Genomic DNA, 16,046 nt, shown 5'->3' with positions numbered 1-16,046 from the left:
GAGCGTTACAGTAGTCAAGGCTCGAGGTGATGAGGGCATGAGTGACCGTGAGCAGTGACTCCCGGTCCAAGTAGGGTCGCAACTGGTGCACCAAGCGAACCTGGGCAAACGTCCCCCTCGCCACAGCTGAAAGATGTTTCTCTAATGTGAGCTGTGGATCGAGGAGGATGCCCAAGTTGCGAACCTTCTCTGAGGGGGCCAGTGATTCTCCCCCCAGGGTAATGGACAGACAGATGGAGTTGTCCTTGGGAGGTAAGATCCACAGCCACTCCGTCTTGTCTGGGTTGAGTTTGAGCTTGTTGACACTCATCCAGGCCCTAACATCCTCCAGGCACTGGCCCATCACTTCCACTGCTTCGTTGGCTGGACATGGGGTGGAGATGTATAACTGGGTATCATCGGCGTATTGATGATATCTCACCCCATGCCCTTGGATGATCTCACCTAGCGGTTTCATGTAGATATTAAATAGCAGGGGGGACAGGACCGACCCCTGAGGCACCCCACAAGGGAGAGACCTAGAGGTCGACCTCTGATCCCCTACTAACACCGACTGCGACCGACCAGAGAGGTATGAGGAGAACCACTGAAGAACAGTGCCTCCCACCCTCAACCCCTCTAGTCGGTGCAGAAGGATACCATGGTCGATGGTATCGAAAGCCGCTGAGAGGTCAAGAAGCACCAGGACAGAGGACAAGCCCCTGTCCTGGGCCCGCCAGAGATCATCCATCAACGCGACCAAAGCAGTTTCCGTGCTGTAGCCGGGCCTGAATCCAGACTGTTGAGGACCTAGATAATCGGCTTCTTCCAAGGACCGCTGGAGCTGAAGTGCCACCACCTTCTCAACAACCTTCCCCATAAAGGGAAGGTTGGAGACTGGACGGTAGTTATTGAGTATGGCTGGGTCCAGGGAAGGCTTCTTGAGGAGGGGGCGCACAAGTGCCTCCTTATAAGGAGCCGGAAAGGACCCACTCCCCAAGGAGGCGTTGACAATCTCCCGGACCCAGCTCCGTGTCACCTCTCGACTGACCGAAACCAACCAAGAGGGACACGGATCCAGTAGACAGGTGGCGGAACACACAGCTCCAATGGCCTTGTCCACTTCCTTAGGTGTCACTAAGTCAAACTTCTCCCAGACAGATGGACAAAGACGTTTAGCCCCAGTCACCTCGACTGACTCGTTGTCAGTTGACTCTGTTTTACAATTGGAGTCGAGATCCGCTCGAATCCGAGCAATTTTATCAGCGAAAAACGTGTTAAAATCCTCGGCACTACTCTGCAAGGGCTCCCTAACTCCCCCCTGGTTAAGAAGGGAGCGGGTTACCCTAAACAGAGCGGCCGGGTGGGATGCAATCAAGGTGGCATGATACGCGCATCTTGCTGCCTTGAGTGCCACTTTGTAAGTCATAATATGAGCTCTTACAAGTGTTCGATCGGATTCGGACTTACTCTTCCTCCATCGCTTCTCTAGACGTCTCTTCTGGCGTTTCAACTCCCGGAGCTCCTCGTTGAATTATCCAATTAATGTTTAACATATTGTTAATTTCATTCTGTACTTCCTTCCAAAATTTTTGAACTTCAGCACATTCCCAAAGCATATGCAAAAAAACTCCTTTTATTTGGCAACCATGCCAACAGTTTCCTTTTCCTTTCCTCTGGAAGTGTGCTAGTTTTACTGGCGTGAAGTACCATTTGTGTAAAATTTTCCTTCTCATTTCTCTAATTCTTGTGTTCTTTATCTTATATATATTTTCAACTACTTCTTCCATCTCGTTTTCATTGATCTGTAATTCGTTTTGCCAGTATCTTGTTAAGCCTTTAATCACTTCCTCTTCCACTTGTAATAACATACTATAAATCTTACTAGCCTGTCCTTTTGAATCATTACTCTTTTCTTTCAGTATTTTCTCTAGACAGTTTTCTTCTCTTAAAAATGCTTCTTTAATCTCCGTTTTATTCAAATATTTGCATATTGCATTAATCTGCAACCATTTTTGTTGGCCCAGCCACCATTCGAGGCGAGTTCTGTTAACTCTTCCATCTGTTTCATATAATTGTTCTATTCTCATTATGCCTTTATCATTTAATTCCTTTATAACTCTATCTAGGTTAATGTCATTATTTTAGTTCAAAACATGCAACGTTGATAATTTTGAATTCCTATTTGCTAATTTCCCTTGCCATTTTGACCAAATATCTACAGCTGCTTTCAAAGGATCGGCTAATCTATTGATTTCTATTTTACTCCATTTTTTAAATAAAATTTCTTTGTTTTTAACGTTGTTAATCTCCTTTTCAAGTTTCACCCACTTCTTTTCTGTCAGTAATTGTAATTCCATTAATCTTTCTATTTGAAATGCCTCTCTATATAATTCTAAATTTGGGTACCCCCATCCTCCATCTTTTTCTCTGGCAATCAGCCATCGTTTCCTTGTTCTAGGTTTTTTATTTCCTTCAATCCAATAGTTCATTTTAGTGTCCCATTCCCTTAATTTTACTCCTGGGAAGGTACCTGGTAAAACTTGAAATAAGTACATCATTTTTGGAATAATCATCATTTTAAGAGCTCTTACTTTGGCCATTTTTCTCAAACTTTTATCTTTCCACTTTTAAATTTGCTTTTGCATTTTTTTCCATATTAAGTTATAATTTGCCTCAGCAATTTTATTTGGGTTTTTAAATAACCAAATTCCTAAATATTTCATTTTTTTACATCCTAATTTCAATCCTGAGTTTTTTCATATCTCGATTTGCTCTTTGGGACCTATATTCAAACAGAATATTTCTGATTTCTCAATATTAATTGAGAGACCTGATTGGTCTTTAAATTCCTGAAGTACCACCATTAATTTTCGCATCATTTCAATGGGGATTTCAGACAGTATTATGGCATTGTCTGCAAAGAGATTTAATTTCAATTCGAGTTTCCCAATTCGGTAACCCTTCTAATCCCTATCATCTCTAATTTTATTTGCTAGAACCTCAATTGCCATTGCAAACAGGATGGGGGAAAGTGGACATCCCTGCTTAGTTCCATTTTGGATATTAATTTTCTCTGTTCTATTTCCATTTACCCTAATATAGGCCATATTATCCTTATAAATTTCTTTTATAATTTGACAGAAATTTTCTCCCATATTTAATTCCTTACAAATTTGAAACAGGTAATTATGATTAACTTTGTCGAATGCTTTGTACACATCTAACTTCAAAACGCATAATTTCTTTTTGGTAGTGCTAGCATGGTGTAACACATTAACAACATTTCTAATTGGTTCGTGAATTTTTCTTCCTTTAACAAATCCATATTGATCTTCACCAATTATTTTTGGTAAGATACTCTCTATCCTATTTGCTATAATTTTCATAAATATTTTATAGTCCTGGTTTAATAAACTGATGGGGCGATAGGATCCCGGATCTAACAAATCCTGATCTGGTTTTGGAATAGTGATGATCTCGGATGTCTTCCATGACTGTGGAATATTGAAGGTTTGAAGTATGTTATTAAATAGTTTCCCCAAATGAGGTAATAATTGAGTCCCAAAAGTCTTATAATATTCCCCCGTAAGTCTGTCTGGGCCTGGAGCTTTGGCAGGTTTCAGTCCATTAACAACTCTAATAATTTCATCATTTGTTATTGTCCCGTTTAACATTTGTTTATCTTCATCAGTTAATTTCTCCTTAGTCTCTATCTTTTGCAAAATAATCTGATCTTTTTTATATAACTCATAAAACTCTTTCATTATTTTTTGCAAGTCATCATTACTACGTTTTGTAACACCTTTTTTATCCCTTAAAGCAACTATACAAGATTTTTCTTTTCTTTTTTTAAAATAATTTGTTTCATTGATTTATTGCCCCATCCCAAAATTTTCTGCTTTACAATCAATCTCATATTATTCCATATTTGTTCATCCATAAGTCTGTTGTTGTTTTTTACTACATAAGTAGAGTGTAAAAAATGTACAATATGCATATCTCTTTTGTCTTTCTGTATTTGGTTTTTATTGTATATATTTAATAAATTTATTTTCAAAAAAAAAAAGTCTGGTTTTTTTTAATTTTTAGTAAATTGTTCCACTCCCCATTTCTTGTACTTTTCAATCTTTCTTGAGTTAACTCAATATCTTTAATTAATTTTTTCCTTTCTGTCTCACATTTTTTTTTAATATAAATTTCGGTACTGATACAATTCCCTCTCATAAAGGCCTTATGTGCATCCCAAATTGTTGATTGCTTCATATTTGCCGTGTCATTTATTTTAAAATATTCAATCAATTCTTTTTGAAGTTTCAATTTATTTTCTTCTCTTCCTGACACAATAGGATTGTATCTCCATATTTTTTGTTTATTGTTTGAGTCAAATACAATTACTGCTAATAATGGGGCGTGGTCAGATAACCAAATGCTTTCAGTTTCAACTCTTTTAAGATATGCATTCCCGATTTTGTTCATTAATATATAGTCGATGCAGCTAAACTTATTATGCCTAGCTGAATAGAACGTGGCTCTATTTGTCGCTTCGGCATGAAGATCCATCATACCTAATTTATTTAATGGCAAATTGTTTTTTCCCTGTTTCCCTGCTATCAGTTCAATATTGAAATCACCTGCCAAAATCACTGTACCTTCTGCAAAGTTATTCAATTTATGCTTTGTATTTAATATAAATTGCTTTGTGTTTACATTTGGGGCATAAATTACTGCTAATGTTATTACCTTATTATTCATTTTTCCTTTAACAAATAACATCCTTCCCTCCTTGTCCCGTTTAGTCTGGGTCAATTCAAAAGGAACTCTTTTATTTGCGACTCCTTTACTTTTATTATTATTGCTTCTTGACTCATATATTCTTCCCCAATCCTTGCAGTTTGTTAATTTATCATTTCTTTTTCTCCCCTTATGTGTTTCTGATAAAAATAGAAAGTTTACTTTTTTATCCCTAGCCAGTTTCATGATTCTGTAACGTTTGATCTGTGACGACAAACCGTTTACATTTAGTGACATCAGAACTTTATCACCCATTCCTTTTAATTATGTTTCTCTCCTCTGTAAAGCGAAGCATATTGGAAGATTCTCCATTTATAATCTTGAACCCCCACCCAAGTGCCCCTCCCTCAACATTCCCCCAGGGGGGAATCAATGGAAGAAAACTCCATTGGCTCCGAGAGGCACCCATGGCTTTGCTATCCCTCTAGTACGCTCTAACAAAAATACTCCTTTAAGAGTCAAATAGTAACCCTCAACCCCCCCCCCCCATTCCTTCCTTTAGATATTAAAGGGAAAAAAATACCCAAAAAGTTAGTCAGCTGGGAACAACACCAGTTATACAATGCAATACTTGTTTCTTATTTCTTCTTTTGGCGTGTGACGCATCCCTCCTCCTTCTTTCCCTTTTCTCGGAGTAAAGCTAGTTCCTTTTCTAATGCGATGATTCTTTCCTCCTTCTCTTGGCTGCTGGGATCTCCTGTAGATAGCAGAGGAATTGCTTCTCCCCCTTCAGCTCTAATTGTATCTTTTGTTGACATTGCTTGGTGATTTATATCTGGATTTATTCCCAGCTGTCGAAGCATTTGCATTCCTTCTTCCAGGGAGCTCGCAGAATAAGTCTTGGCATCTTTGAAAATCAGAATCGTGGCTGGAAGTTTCCATGTGTAACGCTGATTATTCTGATGGAGCATATTCATCACTTATCTGATTTCTTAACATCAGCGTCTGGGGAGATAAATCTTTCAAGACACGGACAGGAGAGCCTTTATAATGAAGATTTGCAGTTTGTTTAAGCTGTGTAAAAACTTCGACTGCTCTCTGCTCTCCGCTCCAAGGCAAATCTTATCACAATATCTTTTTGATTAGCTAAATTCCGAGGACCATAAACCCAATGGACTCTCTCAATTTCATCCAAGTCCACTGTAATTTTACTTTCCAGGAACCATTGGTAAATCAATTGGATTAATTTCTTATTTTCACCAAAATCCTGCTTAAAACCCCTCAAACGTAAGTTTGATCTCCTCTGCCGGTCCTCCAAATTGTTTATACGCTGCTCTTGTTTTTTCCTATCAGCCTCCAGTCTCAAGATCCTTATCTCCTGATCTTTGGATTGAACTTTCAGTTTGTTCATGCCATCTGTCATTTCTTTCATGGCTAGTTGCATTTCTTTAAGTTGTTGCCCCACGTTAGTAAATGCCTGGAGGAGTGTATCCATTTTTTCCCATAGATCTGGGATAGTCACCCTTTCCCTTGGTCGTTTTACTCACTTTTTTAACAGTGAAGTTCTGGTCTATAACTCCTCTTTTTAGCTGATCCAAGCAGGTTTTCGAAGTCTCTTTCAAGTTGTCTAACTCTTAAATCACTTTCACTTAGCTTGAGAGGGCTGTTGAGGGTTAAGATTTGTTTTCTCTAATCACATCTGGAGAGCGTTCCGTGGGAGCGTCTACTCTGGACGCATGCGCAAAGAAGGCTTTGTGCGGAAGAACTCTGTGGGACCTAACTGGTCGCTGGGATTCATGCGGCAGAAGGCTGTCCTAGAGATATTCTGGTCCGATGCCATGAAGGGCTTTATAGGTCATAACCAACACTTTGAATTGTGACCGGAAACTGATTGGCAACCAATGCAGACTGCGGAGTGTTGGTGTAACATGGGCATACTTAGGGAAACCCATGATTGCTCTCGCAGCTGCATTCTGCACGATCTGAAGTTTCCGAACACTTTTCAAAGGTAGCCCCATGTAGAGAGTGTTACAGTAGTCGAACCTCGAGGTGATGAGGGCATGAGTGACTGTGAGCAGTGAGTCCCGGTCCAGATAGGGCCGCAACTGGTGCACCAGGCGAACCTGGGCAAACGCCCTCCTCGCCACAGCTGAAAAATGGTTCTCTAATGTAAGTTTTACATTTTTTTTATAGTTTTACAGTTATAGTTTCAGACTTTTATATTTGATTTCTTTTATTGTATTGTATTTGTATTTTTATGTCATTGTAAGCCGCCTTGAGTTCTTCAGGAATGGGCAGCATAGGAATCTAAACACAACACACATACAAACAAACAAGCAAACAAACAAACAAGGTGTTGCTTATCAATCATTTTGAACCCTCTTTTAGATATATTTCATGGCTACAGGCTATGGCCAACCACCACCAAGACTTAACAAGCCTTTGTGGATCCCCTGTGACATATCTCTCTCTCTCTCTCTCTCTCTCTCTCTCTCTCTCTCTCTCTCTCTCTCTCTCTCACACACACACACACACACACACACACACACACTCTCTCTCTCTCTCTCTCTCTCACTCACTCACTCACACACACACCATGGGGTCCATGGACTAGAGGTTAAGAACCACTGGTATAAGGTTTCATAGAAACATAGAAACATAGAAGTCTGACGGCAGAAAAAGACCTCATGGTCCATCTAGTCTGCCCTTATACTATTTTCTGTATTTTATCTTAGGATGGATATATGTTTATCCCAGGCATGTTTAAATTCAGTTACTGTGGATTTATCCACCACGTCTGCTGGAAGTTTGTTCCAAGGATCTACTACTCTTTCAGTAAAATAATATTTTCTCCAATGCACTTGCAAGGAGAGTCCAACGTGGGTAATTCTCCAGTCTCATTGGAGGGACTGAGTTTTAATTTAAATATTATGCAGGCAACACCCCCTAGCCCCCCAGTCATGAAAACTCAGTCGCAGTAAAGGGACCTTTTTGAGTTTTCTCTGTACTGAAGTATTAGTAATTTTTATATGATTAAATATTGTTGTATTTCTTGTTACTAATGCTTCTTAATCTATCTTTTCTTTATGTTTTGCAGGTTTTTTTATGGAAGACAGGCTCCCTCCCTTACGGCAGTGGACCAGGCCCTCCGTGGGTGCTGTGCACTGGACTGTCATGCTCTGCCCCCCCCTCCTACCTTTCTCACATCGGCCCTTGGAAACGGCCGTGGGGGGGGTGAAAAAGTAATTTCTTGACAGAGCGGCCGGGTTCCCGACCCCCGAGGTCGCTCCCGGTGTCGGAGGCGGTTGACGTCAGGAGGGGCCTGCCCCGCCCGACAGAGATTACCAGAGCCGAAAAACGGAGAGATCAGGCGACCGTAACGAGCTTCAGCCGAGCAGGGGCTATAATGGGAGGAGAAAGGCCGCCAGAGCTATAAAACGCCAGGACGGCGTTACTCAAAGCTGGCAGGCCTATTCCTCACAAAGTCTCGGCGGGAACGACTGTTTGGTTGCCCGCCGGTTGTCATGACGATGGCGCGGCGGCCATTTTTGTTAAATCGGCCAAGTGCGACGTAATTGCCAAGGGGGTGAGAGGAGCGGGAAGGCTCCCAGGCCACACCCCTAGTCTGCCTGGTAACGCGCAGTCGAGCTTGGCATGCAGATAGAGACAGTTGTACACAGCTCTTCTTCTCTGCTGCGACATAGCTGGGCCTTTGGTTTACCGGACAACCCGTGCGTGAGTGTACTATTATGGCGGACAATTCAGTCCACTCAGGGGAGGAGGTGGCCAGTTCAATCAGGCCCGGTACCCCTAAGGACAAGCCTCATTCAGAAAAATCCAAGGCAAAATCCTCTCAGAGTGCCTCCCTTAAAGAGGCTGAGAAGCGGATTCGAGCACTCGAGAGGCAATTAGAACTGTCCCAGAGACAGCAGCCAGCACAGCTGCCTCAGCCTACTCTCATTATGGGACCCACTCCCCCTCCGGCCTCCCCCCTAACCGGCATAGCGGGGGTAGCAGGCTCGGCTACGGAGCATGATTGGTCGCCTGAACGCCCCCTATTAACAACGGGACCTCAATATGGCCAGGAAGTGCAGTTTAACCAGCCCATGGCCACCTTTACTCCTTCCGCCGTGGGTCTGAGGAACTCTTTTAACACCTGGCAAAGTATGCCCCAGAACCTCCAGGACTTAATCAGCAACGTTTATGCTCAGGGCATCACCGGGGGATGAACAACCACCCGAACCACCAAGCCTTGTAGGCCTGTTCAAGCCTTCTCTTTTCCGAATCATGTTGAATAAGGCTAAGCTGGTTTTTGAAGGGGCAGGAGAGGGGAAGTTGCCTAAGGATGTCACCGCACAGGCCTCAACAGGGGTCTTGCTGTCAGTGCCAAAGAAGGAACCAGAAACCATCCCCTCATCTGACATTTTCCTAGACAATATTAAAAAACCTTGGGAAGCACCAGCAGCAGCACAGGGGCCCTCTATGATTGACCGAAAATACTACACCTTCGATCAGGAGATGGAATCCCTTTTGACACCTCCCACCATAGACACCCCTGTGGCAAGTTTGGTATCTACCGCCTTGGTTCCATCTGAGTTTTCTGATGGCCTGAAGGCGGAAGACAAAAGAGCCGAGACTATAGTGATGAAGACCCATCAAATGGCAGCCTGGGCCTTACGTGCCGCTTCGGCTGCCTCATTTTTCAATAGGGCAACTATCCTGTGGATACAGGACATACAATCACGAGTGAGCCAGGAGGATAGCAAGCTCCGCCAAGATTTAAATAAACTGCTGGCGGCTACGGAGTTTTCCGCAGATGCAACAATGGATGCGGCCAAGTTTGCATCTCACGCGTTAGCATCTTCATTGTCCTCCCGGAGATTAATCTGGCTGCGAAGCTGGCAGGCGGACGTAAAATCAAAATGGCGCCTTGCCTCAGCCAGATTCCAAGGGGAAAAGTTGTTTGGCGATTCCCTTGAAAAAGTCCTTATCGAGGATAAGGACAAGAAGAAAGTTCTTCCCAGATCCAACAGGAGAGGAGAAAGGCGTTTCACACCATTCTATAGAAGGCAGTCCTTTCGTGCCGAGCCCTCCTCAACCGTCTCTCAGGGTTCGAGGACCTTTACCCAGGGCTCCTTCAATCAGGGAGGCTTCCGTCAGGACAGACCGTACTTCGCGGACCGAGGAAGACCCTATCAGCAGGGACGCCGTCCATACAGAGGTTCAAACTTCAAGGGGTCCAAACGAGGGAAATGACTCTACAGAATCCTACCCTCTGGGGGGCAAGCTCCTCTACTTCGCCAACACCTGGAAGACTGCCTCCCTCGACTCCTGGGCAGTTGCCACAGCAACTCAGGGGTTGCGGATAAATTTTCTCCGTGTACCCCCAAACAGATTCCTTCCTTGTCCTCAGGTGATAGATCCCCAAAAGAGGGCGCTGTTACACCGGGAAATAGAGCATCTCTTGGAGATAGAAGCGATAGAGGAGGTCCCCTTCCACCTGAGGGGGAAAGGATTCTATTCAATCGTTTTCCTAGTCCCCAAGTCCTCGGGCGGGGTCCGTTTGATTTTAAATCTCAAACGGTTGAATCTGTATGTGCGTTATCAAAAATTCAAAATGCACTCCCTCAGGTCTATTCTGCAGTCAATACGGCCAGGAGACCTCCTCACCTCTATCGATCTCAAGGAGGCCTACCTCCATGTACCGGTATTACCAGAGCACAGACAATTCCTCTGTTTTTTCGTGAACGGATCTCATTACCAATATCGAGCAATGCCATTTGGCCTGTCATCAGCGCCGAGGACGTTCACCAAACTTTTGGACGTCCTCACGGCCACCTTGAGACACCGGTCAGTGCGCCTCATGGCATATCTCGACGACATTCTAATTTTGTCAAAGTCCCGGGACTGGGCACAACGAGATCTCCAACTAACCTTGGCTACCCTACGAACATACGGGTTTACCATAAACCTGGAAAAGAGTCACTTAACACCAACAACCAGATTGGCTCACCTGGGCACCCTCATAGACACGGACATGTGCCAGGTATTCCTATCAGAGGACAGACAGGACAATATCCGGAATCTACTCCAGACACTGTCATCTCAGCCAAGACCTTCCCTGGCCTTCCTATCCAAGATCTTGGGCACGCTTGTCTCTTGCATAGATGTGGTTCCCTGGGCCAGGTTACACATTCGCTCCGTCCAATGGTTCCTCCTACCCTACCAAAGGAGGAAAACCAGCCATACCAGGACACAGGTGATCCTCCCGGCAGGGGTCAGGAGATCCATGCGGTGGTGGACTTCAACCGCCATTCAGAGGGGGTCTCCTTTTCAAGGACAGGACTTCATCACTCTCACAACGGACGCCAGCCTGTTCGGGTGGGGTGCCTACCTTTCATCCAGTGTGGCACAAGGTCTGTGGACTCCTCGGGATTTAGAAAACATCAACATCAATTTTTTGGAATTGAGGGCAGTGTTCCTGGCCCTACTGAGCTTTTCTCACCTGGTGCAGGGCAGCCATGTCCTGGTCCTAACGGACAATGATTCCGCTCGCTCTTACATCAACCACCAGGGCGGGACAAGGTCCAGACGCCTCATGCAGGAGGCCGACACTCTGTTCAGATGGGCAGAGGTCCAGTTGGCCTCTCTCTCAGCCGAGCACATCTCAGGCCAAGAGAATATATGGGCGGACTGGCTGAGCCGCAAAACTCTGGACCCGGCAGAGTGGAAATTGGATCCAGCTGTATTCAGAACCCTGTCAACTCGGTTCAACACACCGATCCTGGACCTGTTTGCAACGTGCCACAACACGCAGCTGCCCCGCTTTTTTTCCCGGTTCCCATCTCTGGGTACGGAGGGGGTGGATGCGCTGCGCCTTCCTTGGCCAAAAGGACTCCTGTATGCGTTCCCGCCTACTCGCATCCTCCAGAGAGTCCTACAGAAGATCATACAGGAACGTGCCGAGGTACTACTAGTAGCTCCCTTCTGGCCTCGACGGGCTTGGTTCTCGGACTTGACGGAGTTGTCGATCTCCCCTCCTTGGAGAATCCCAGACCATCAGATAGCCCTCAGCCAGGGGTGCATTGCGCACCCGGAGCCCCAGTGGTGGAGCTTGACCGTGTGGCACTTGAAGGGGACCGGCTGAGGCGCCTTCATCTCCCTGACACGGTCATAGCTACCATGCAGGCTGCACGTAGACCAGCTATGAGGCGAATTTATCAGTCCACCTGGTCAGCCTTCTGTACTTTCTGCGGAGTCCAGGAAATCGACCCTTTAGCCGCCTTGCCAGGGACTGTCTTAACCTTTCTTCAGGCGGGATTGGATAAAGGTTTGGCTCCTAACACTTTGCACCGCCATGTGGCCGCTTTGTCAACGATTTTAAGTCCAGATTACTACCGGCCTTTGTCACGACACCCTTGGATTCGGGATTTCTTAAAGGGAGCGACGAATATTAGACCGCCTACTATTCATCGATTCCCTTCTTGGGACCTCCCACTTGTACTTAAGGCCTTGACAGCTCCACCCTTCGAACCGTTGAGGACGGTATCAATGCGCTTTTTGTCCATAAAAACGGCCTTTCTAGTTGCTATTTCTTCGGCCAGAAGGGTGTCGGAGTTGTCAGCCCTATCAGTGAGACCTGACCTATGTCTGTTCCATCCGGATAGAGTGGTCCTTCGGTTGGACCCGTCATTCATCCCCAAGGTGAACTCGGGGTTCCATAGAGCGCAAGAAATAGTATTGCCTGATTTCTGTACACATGGCACACATCCATCTGAACTCAGATGGCATAAATTGGACGTGAGACGTGCGGTCAAAATTTATATTCGTAGAACACAGCATTCCCGATCATCGGAAGCATTGTTTGTCTCCTTCTCTTCACACGGCACGGGCACTAAGGTGTCCTCACAGACTATTAGTCGTTGGATAAGAGCCTGCATCTCTGAGGCCTATAAAGCATCAGGACAGGCGATCCCTCAGGGAATAACAGGACATTCGACTCGCAGTGCGGCAGTTTCGGCAGCCTGGTCAACACAAGCTTCGATCGAAGAGATTTGTAGAGCAGCCACGTGGGCAGCTCCTTCTACCTTCATCAAGCATTACCGAATTGACACTTTCGCTTCTGCGGAAGCAGCCTTTGGGAGGAGGGTGTTGCAGAGGGTGTGTTCCACTTAAACGCCCTTGGGCCTAGTTTCCTTCCCGTTTATTATGTCTTGGGTACATCCCACGTTGGACTCTCCTTGCAAGTGCATTGGAGAAGAACCGTTGAAACTTACCTGAACGGTCTTCTCGATGCACTGCAAGGAGAGTCCAAAACCCACCCGTTTGGTGGACCAAGGGCTTTCTTCCTGACATTGTTTAAGTTATTTGGCCGGGCTTGTTGCCTTCCAGTTGTTTAATAAAAAGTTATAGTTTACTGCTCCTTCGTTTTTTTATGACTGGGGGGCTAGGGGGCGTTGCCTGCATAATATTTAAATTAAAACTCAGTCCCTCCAATGAGACTGGAGAATTACCCACGTTGGACTCTCCTTGCAGTGCATCGAGAAGACCGTTCAGGTAAGTTTCAACGGTTCTTCTCATGTTGCTTTTGATCTTTCCCCCAACTAACTTCAGATTGTGACCCCTTGTTCTTGTGTTCACTTTCCTATTAAAAACACTTCCCTCCTGGACCTTATTTAACCCTTTAATATATTTAAATGTTTCGATCATGTCCCCCTTTTCCTTCTGTCCTCTAGACTATACAGATTGAGTTCATTAAGTCTTTCCTGATACGTTTTATGCTTAAGACCTTCCACCATTCTTGTAGCCCGTCTTTGGACCCGTTCAATTTTGTCAATATCTTTTTGTAGGTGAGGTCTCCAGAACTGAACACAGTATTCCAAATGTGGTCTCACCAGCATTCTATATGGCGGGATCATAATCTCCTTCTTCCTGCTTGTTTTACCTCTAGCTATACAGCCAAGCATCCTACTTGCTTTCCCTACCGCCTGACTGCACTGTTCACCCATTTTGACTGTCAGAAATCATTACCCCTAAATCCTTTTCTTTTGAAGTATTTGCTAACACAGAACTGCCAATACAATACTCAGATTGAGGATTCCTTTTCCCCAAGTGCATTATTTTACATTTGGAAACATTAAACTGCAGTTTCCATTGCTTTGACCATTTATCTAGTAAAGCTAAATCATTTACCATATTACAGACCCCTCCAGGAATATCAACCCTATTGCACACTTTAGAGTCATCGGCAAATAGGCAAACTTTCCCTACCAAACCTTCCCCTATGTCACTCACAAACATATTAAAAAGAATAGGACCCAGAACAGACCCTTGCGGCACACCGCTTGTAACCTGACTCTGCTCAGAATACTCGCCATTAACAATAACTCTCTGATGTCTATGCTTCAGCCAGCTGCAAATCCATTGAACTATCCAGGGATTAAGTCCAATCTTCACTAATTTATCTATCAGCTCTTTATGTGGAACGATATCAAAGGCTTTGCTGAAGTCCAGGTAGGCAATATCCACGGCACCACCTTCATCCAACACCTTTGTGACATAGTCAAAGAAATCAATGAGATTAGTCTGACATGATTTGCCTTCAGTAAAGCCATGCTGATTTGGGTCCAATAAGTTATTGTTTTTTAGGTGCTGATTTATCCTCTTTTTGAGTAGAGTCTCCATCATTTTAACTACAACTGATGTCAAGCTAACTGGCCTGTAGTTACCAGCTTCTTCTCTACTGCCCTTCTTGTGAATAGGCACAACACTGGCCATTCTCCAATCCTCAGGAATTTCTCCTGTTAACAAGGATTGGTTAAACAAATCAGTCAGGGGGGTAGTAATGACAGATCTGAGTTCTTTAAGAACTCTGGGGTGGATGCCATCTGGACCCATTGCCTTATTTATCTTTAATCGTTCAAGTTCTTCTAAGACATCGGCTTCTAAGATCACTGGAGCTGAATCCGTACAGCTGGAAGCAATGCTATATCCCTCTATAGTATTATTTTGTACGGTGTCTTTTGAGAAAACTGAACAGAAGTAGCTATTGAAATGGTCAGCGATCTCCTTATTCCCATTAATGCATGTATTATTCCCGGTACTAAGTTTCGTGATGCCGCAGTTTTTCTTCTTCTTATCACTAATATATCTGAAGAAGGTTTTATCCCCCTTCTTTACAGATTTGGCAATTTCTTCCTCTTTTGAGGCTTTAGCAGCATATATTATCTGTTTCGCCTCCTTCTGTCTCATTTTATACACCTCCCTATCAGCTATACTTCCAGACTCTTTATACCTCCTATAGGCAGCCTTTTTTTCATTGACTATAGCCCTTACATCATTGCTAAACCATAGCGGTTTCTTCTTCCTTTTACCTTTAGTTATTTGTCTTACATACAGTCCAGTGGCTTTTAAGATGGCCTTTTTTAATACAGTCCACTGGGTGCTCGCTCCTGCCATTTTATCCCTCCCCTTTAATTCATTTTCTAAATATTCCCCCATTGCATTAAAATTTGTTTTTCTGAAATCCAATACTTTGGTTGCAGTATAGGATTGCTCACAATTAGTTTTTACATCAAACCACAAACATAGATGGTCACTGCATCCTAAATTTTCTCCCACCTTGACATCTGAAACCCAATTCCCATTCGTAAAAACTAAATCTAGAATATTCTCCCCTCTAGTTGGTGTCTTAACCAGCTGTGCCAGAGCTGCTCCTGTAAAGGCCTCTACTATATTCTTACTTTTGCATGTAAGGGCACTGGGGATATTCCAGTCAACATCAGGCGTGTTGAAATCACCCATAACCACAATATCTCCCTTTACTGCCATTTGGGTAATTTCATCCACCATCTTGTTGTCATATTCCTCGGATTGCCCTGGAGGCCTATAGATCACCCCAATTGTAATGACAGAACCTTCTTTATTTTGCATGCAAATCCAGAGAGTCTCTAGATCTTGACATGTATTGTGAATTAGTGTTGTTTTTAGACTTTCTTTAATATAAATGGCTACTCCACCTCCCCTTCTCTCTATTCTATCCTTCCTATACAGTGTATATCCTGGTATGGATATTTCCCATTCATTAGAATCCTTAAACCATGTCTCAGTTATGGCAACCAGGTCCAAATTATCTCTATATATTATGGCCATTAATTCACAGAGCTTGTTGCTCAAGCTTCGAGCCTTCGTGCACATTACCCGAAGAACATTATTTTCATTATTAGTCTGCCCCTTATCATCAACAACTACATCTATTTCATTTGCAACTCCCTTTTCATAAGCTTCCAAAAACTGCTTTATCCTCATTGGTCGGGGACAGAAATCACCCACAT

General features: G+C 44.0%; 1 protein-coding gene across 2 annotated transcripts in view; it reads right to left on the bottom strand.

Moving 5' to 3' along the window:
- Positions 1 to 1,726: 1,726 nt before the first annotated feature.
- TCEA3 (transcription elongation factor A3) overlaps positions 1,727 to 16,046 on the bottom strand; it is a 60,414-nt gene continuing 46,094 nt past the window's right edge. For both annotated transcript variants that reach the window (XM_070764527.1, XM_070764530.1), the window contains one exon: positions 1,727 to 7,020. In XM_070764527.1, the coding sequence (XP_070620628.1) occupies positions 6,931 to 7,020 (90 nt within the window). In that variant the 3' untranslated portion in view covers positions 1,727 to 6,930. The remainder of the gene's footprint in view (positions 7,021 to 16,046) is intronic.

Source organism: Erythrolamprus reginae, chromosome 11 (assembly GCF_031021105.1).
Source record: "Erythrolamprus reginae isolate rEryReg1 chromosome 11, rEryReg1.hap1, whole genome shotgun sequence".
Classification (NCBI taxonomy): domain Eukaryota; kingdom Metazoa; phylum Chordata; class Lepidosauria; order Squamata; family Dipsadidae; genus Erythrolamprus; species Erythrolamprus reginae.
This window is presented reverse-complemented; position numbering and strand designations above follow the sequence as displayed.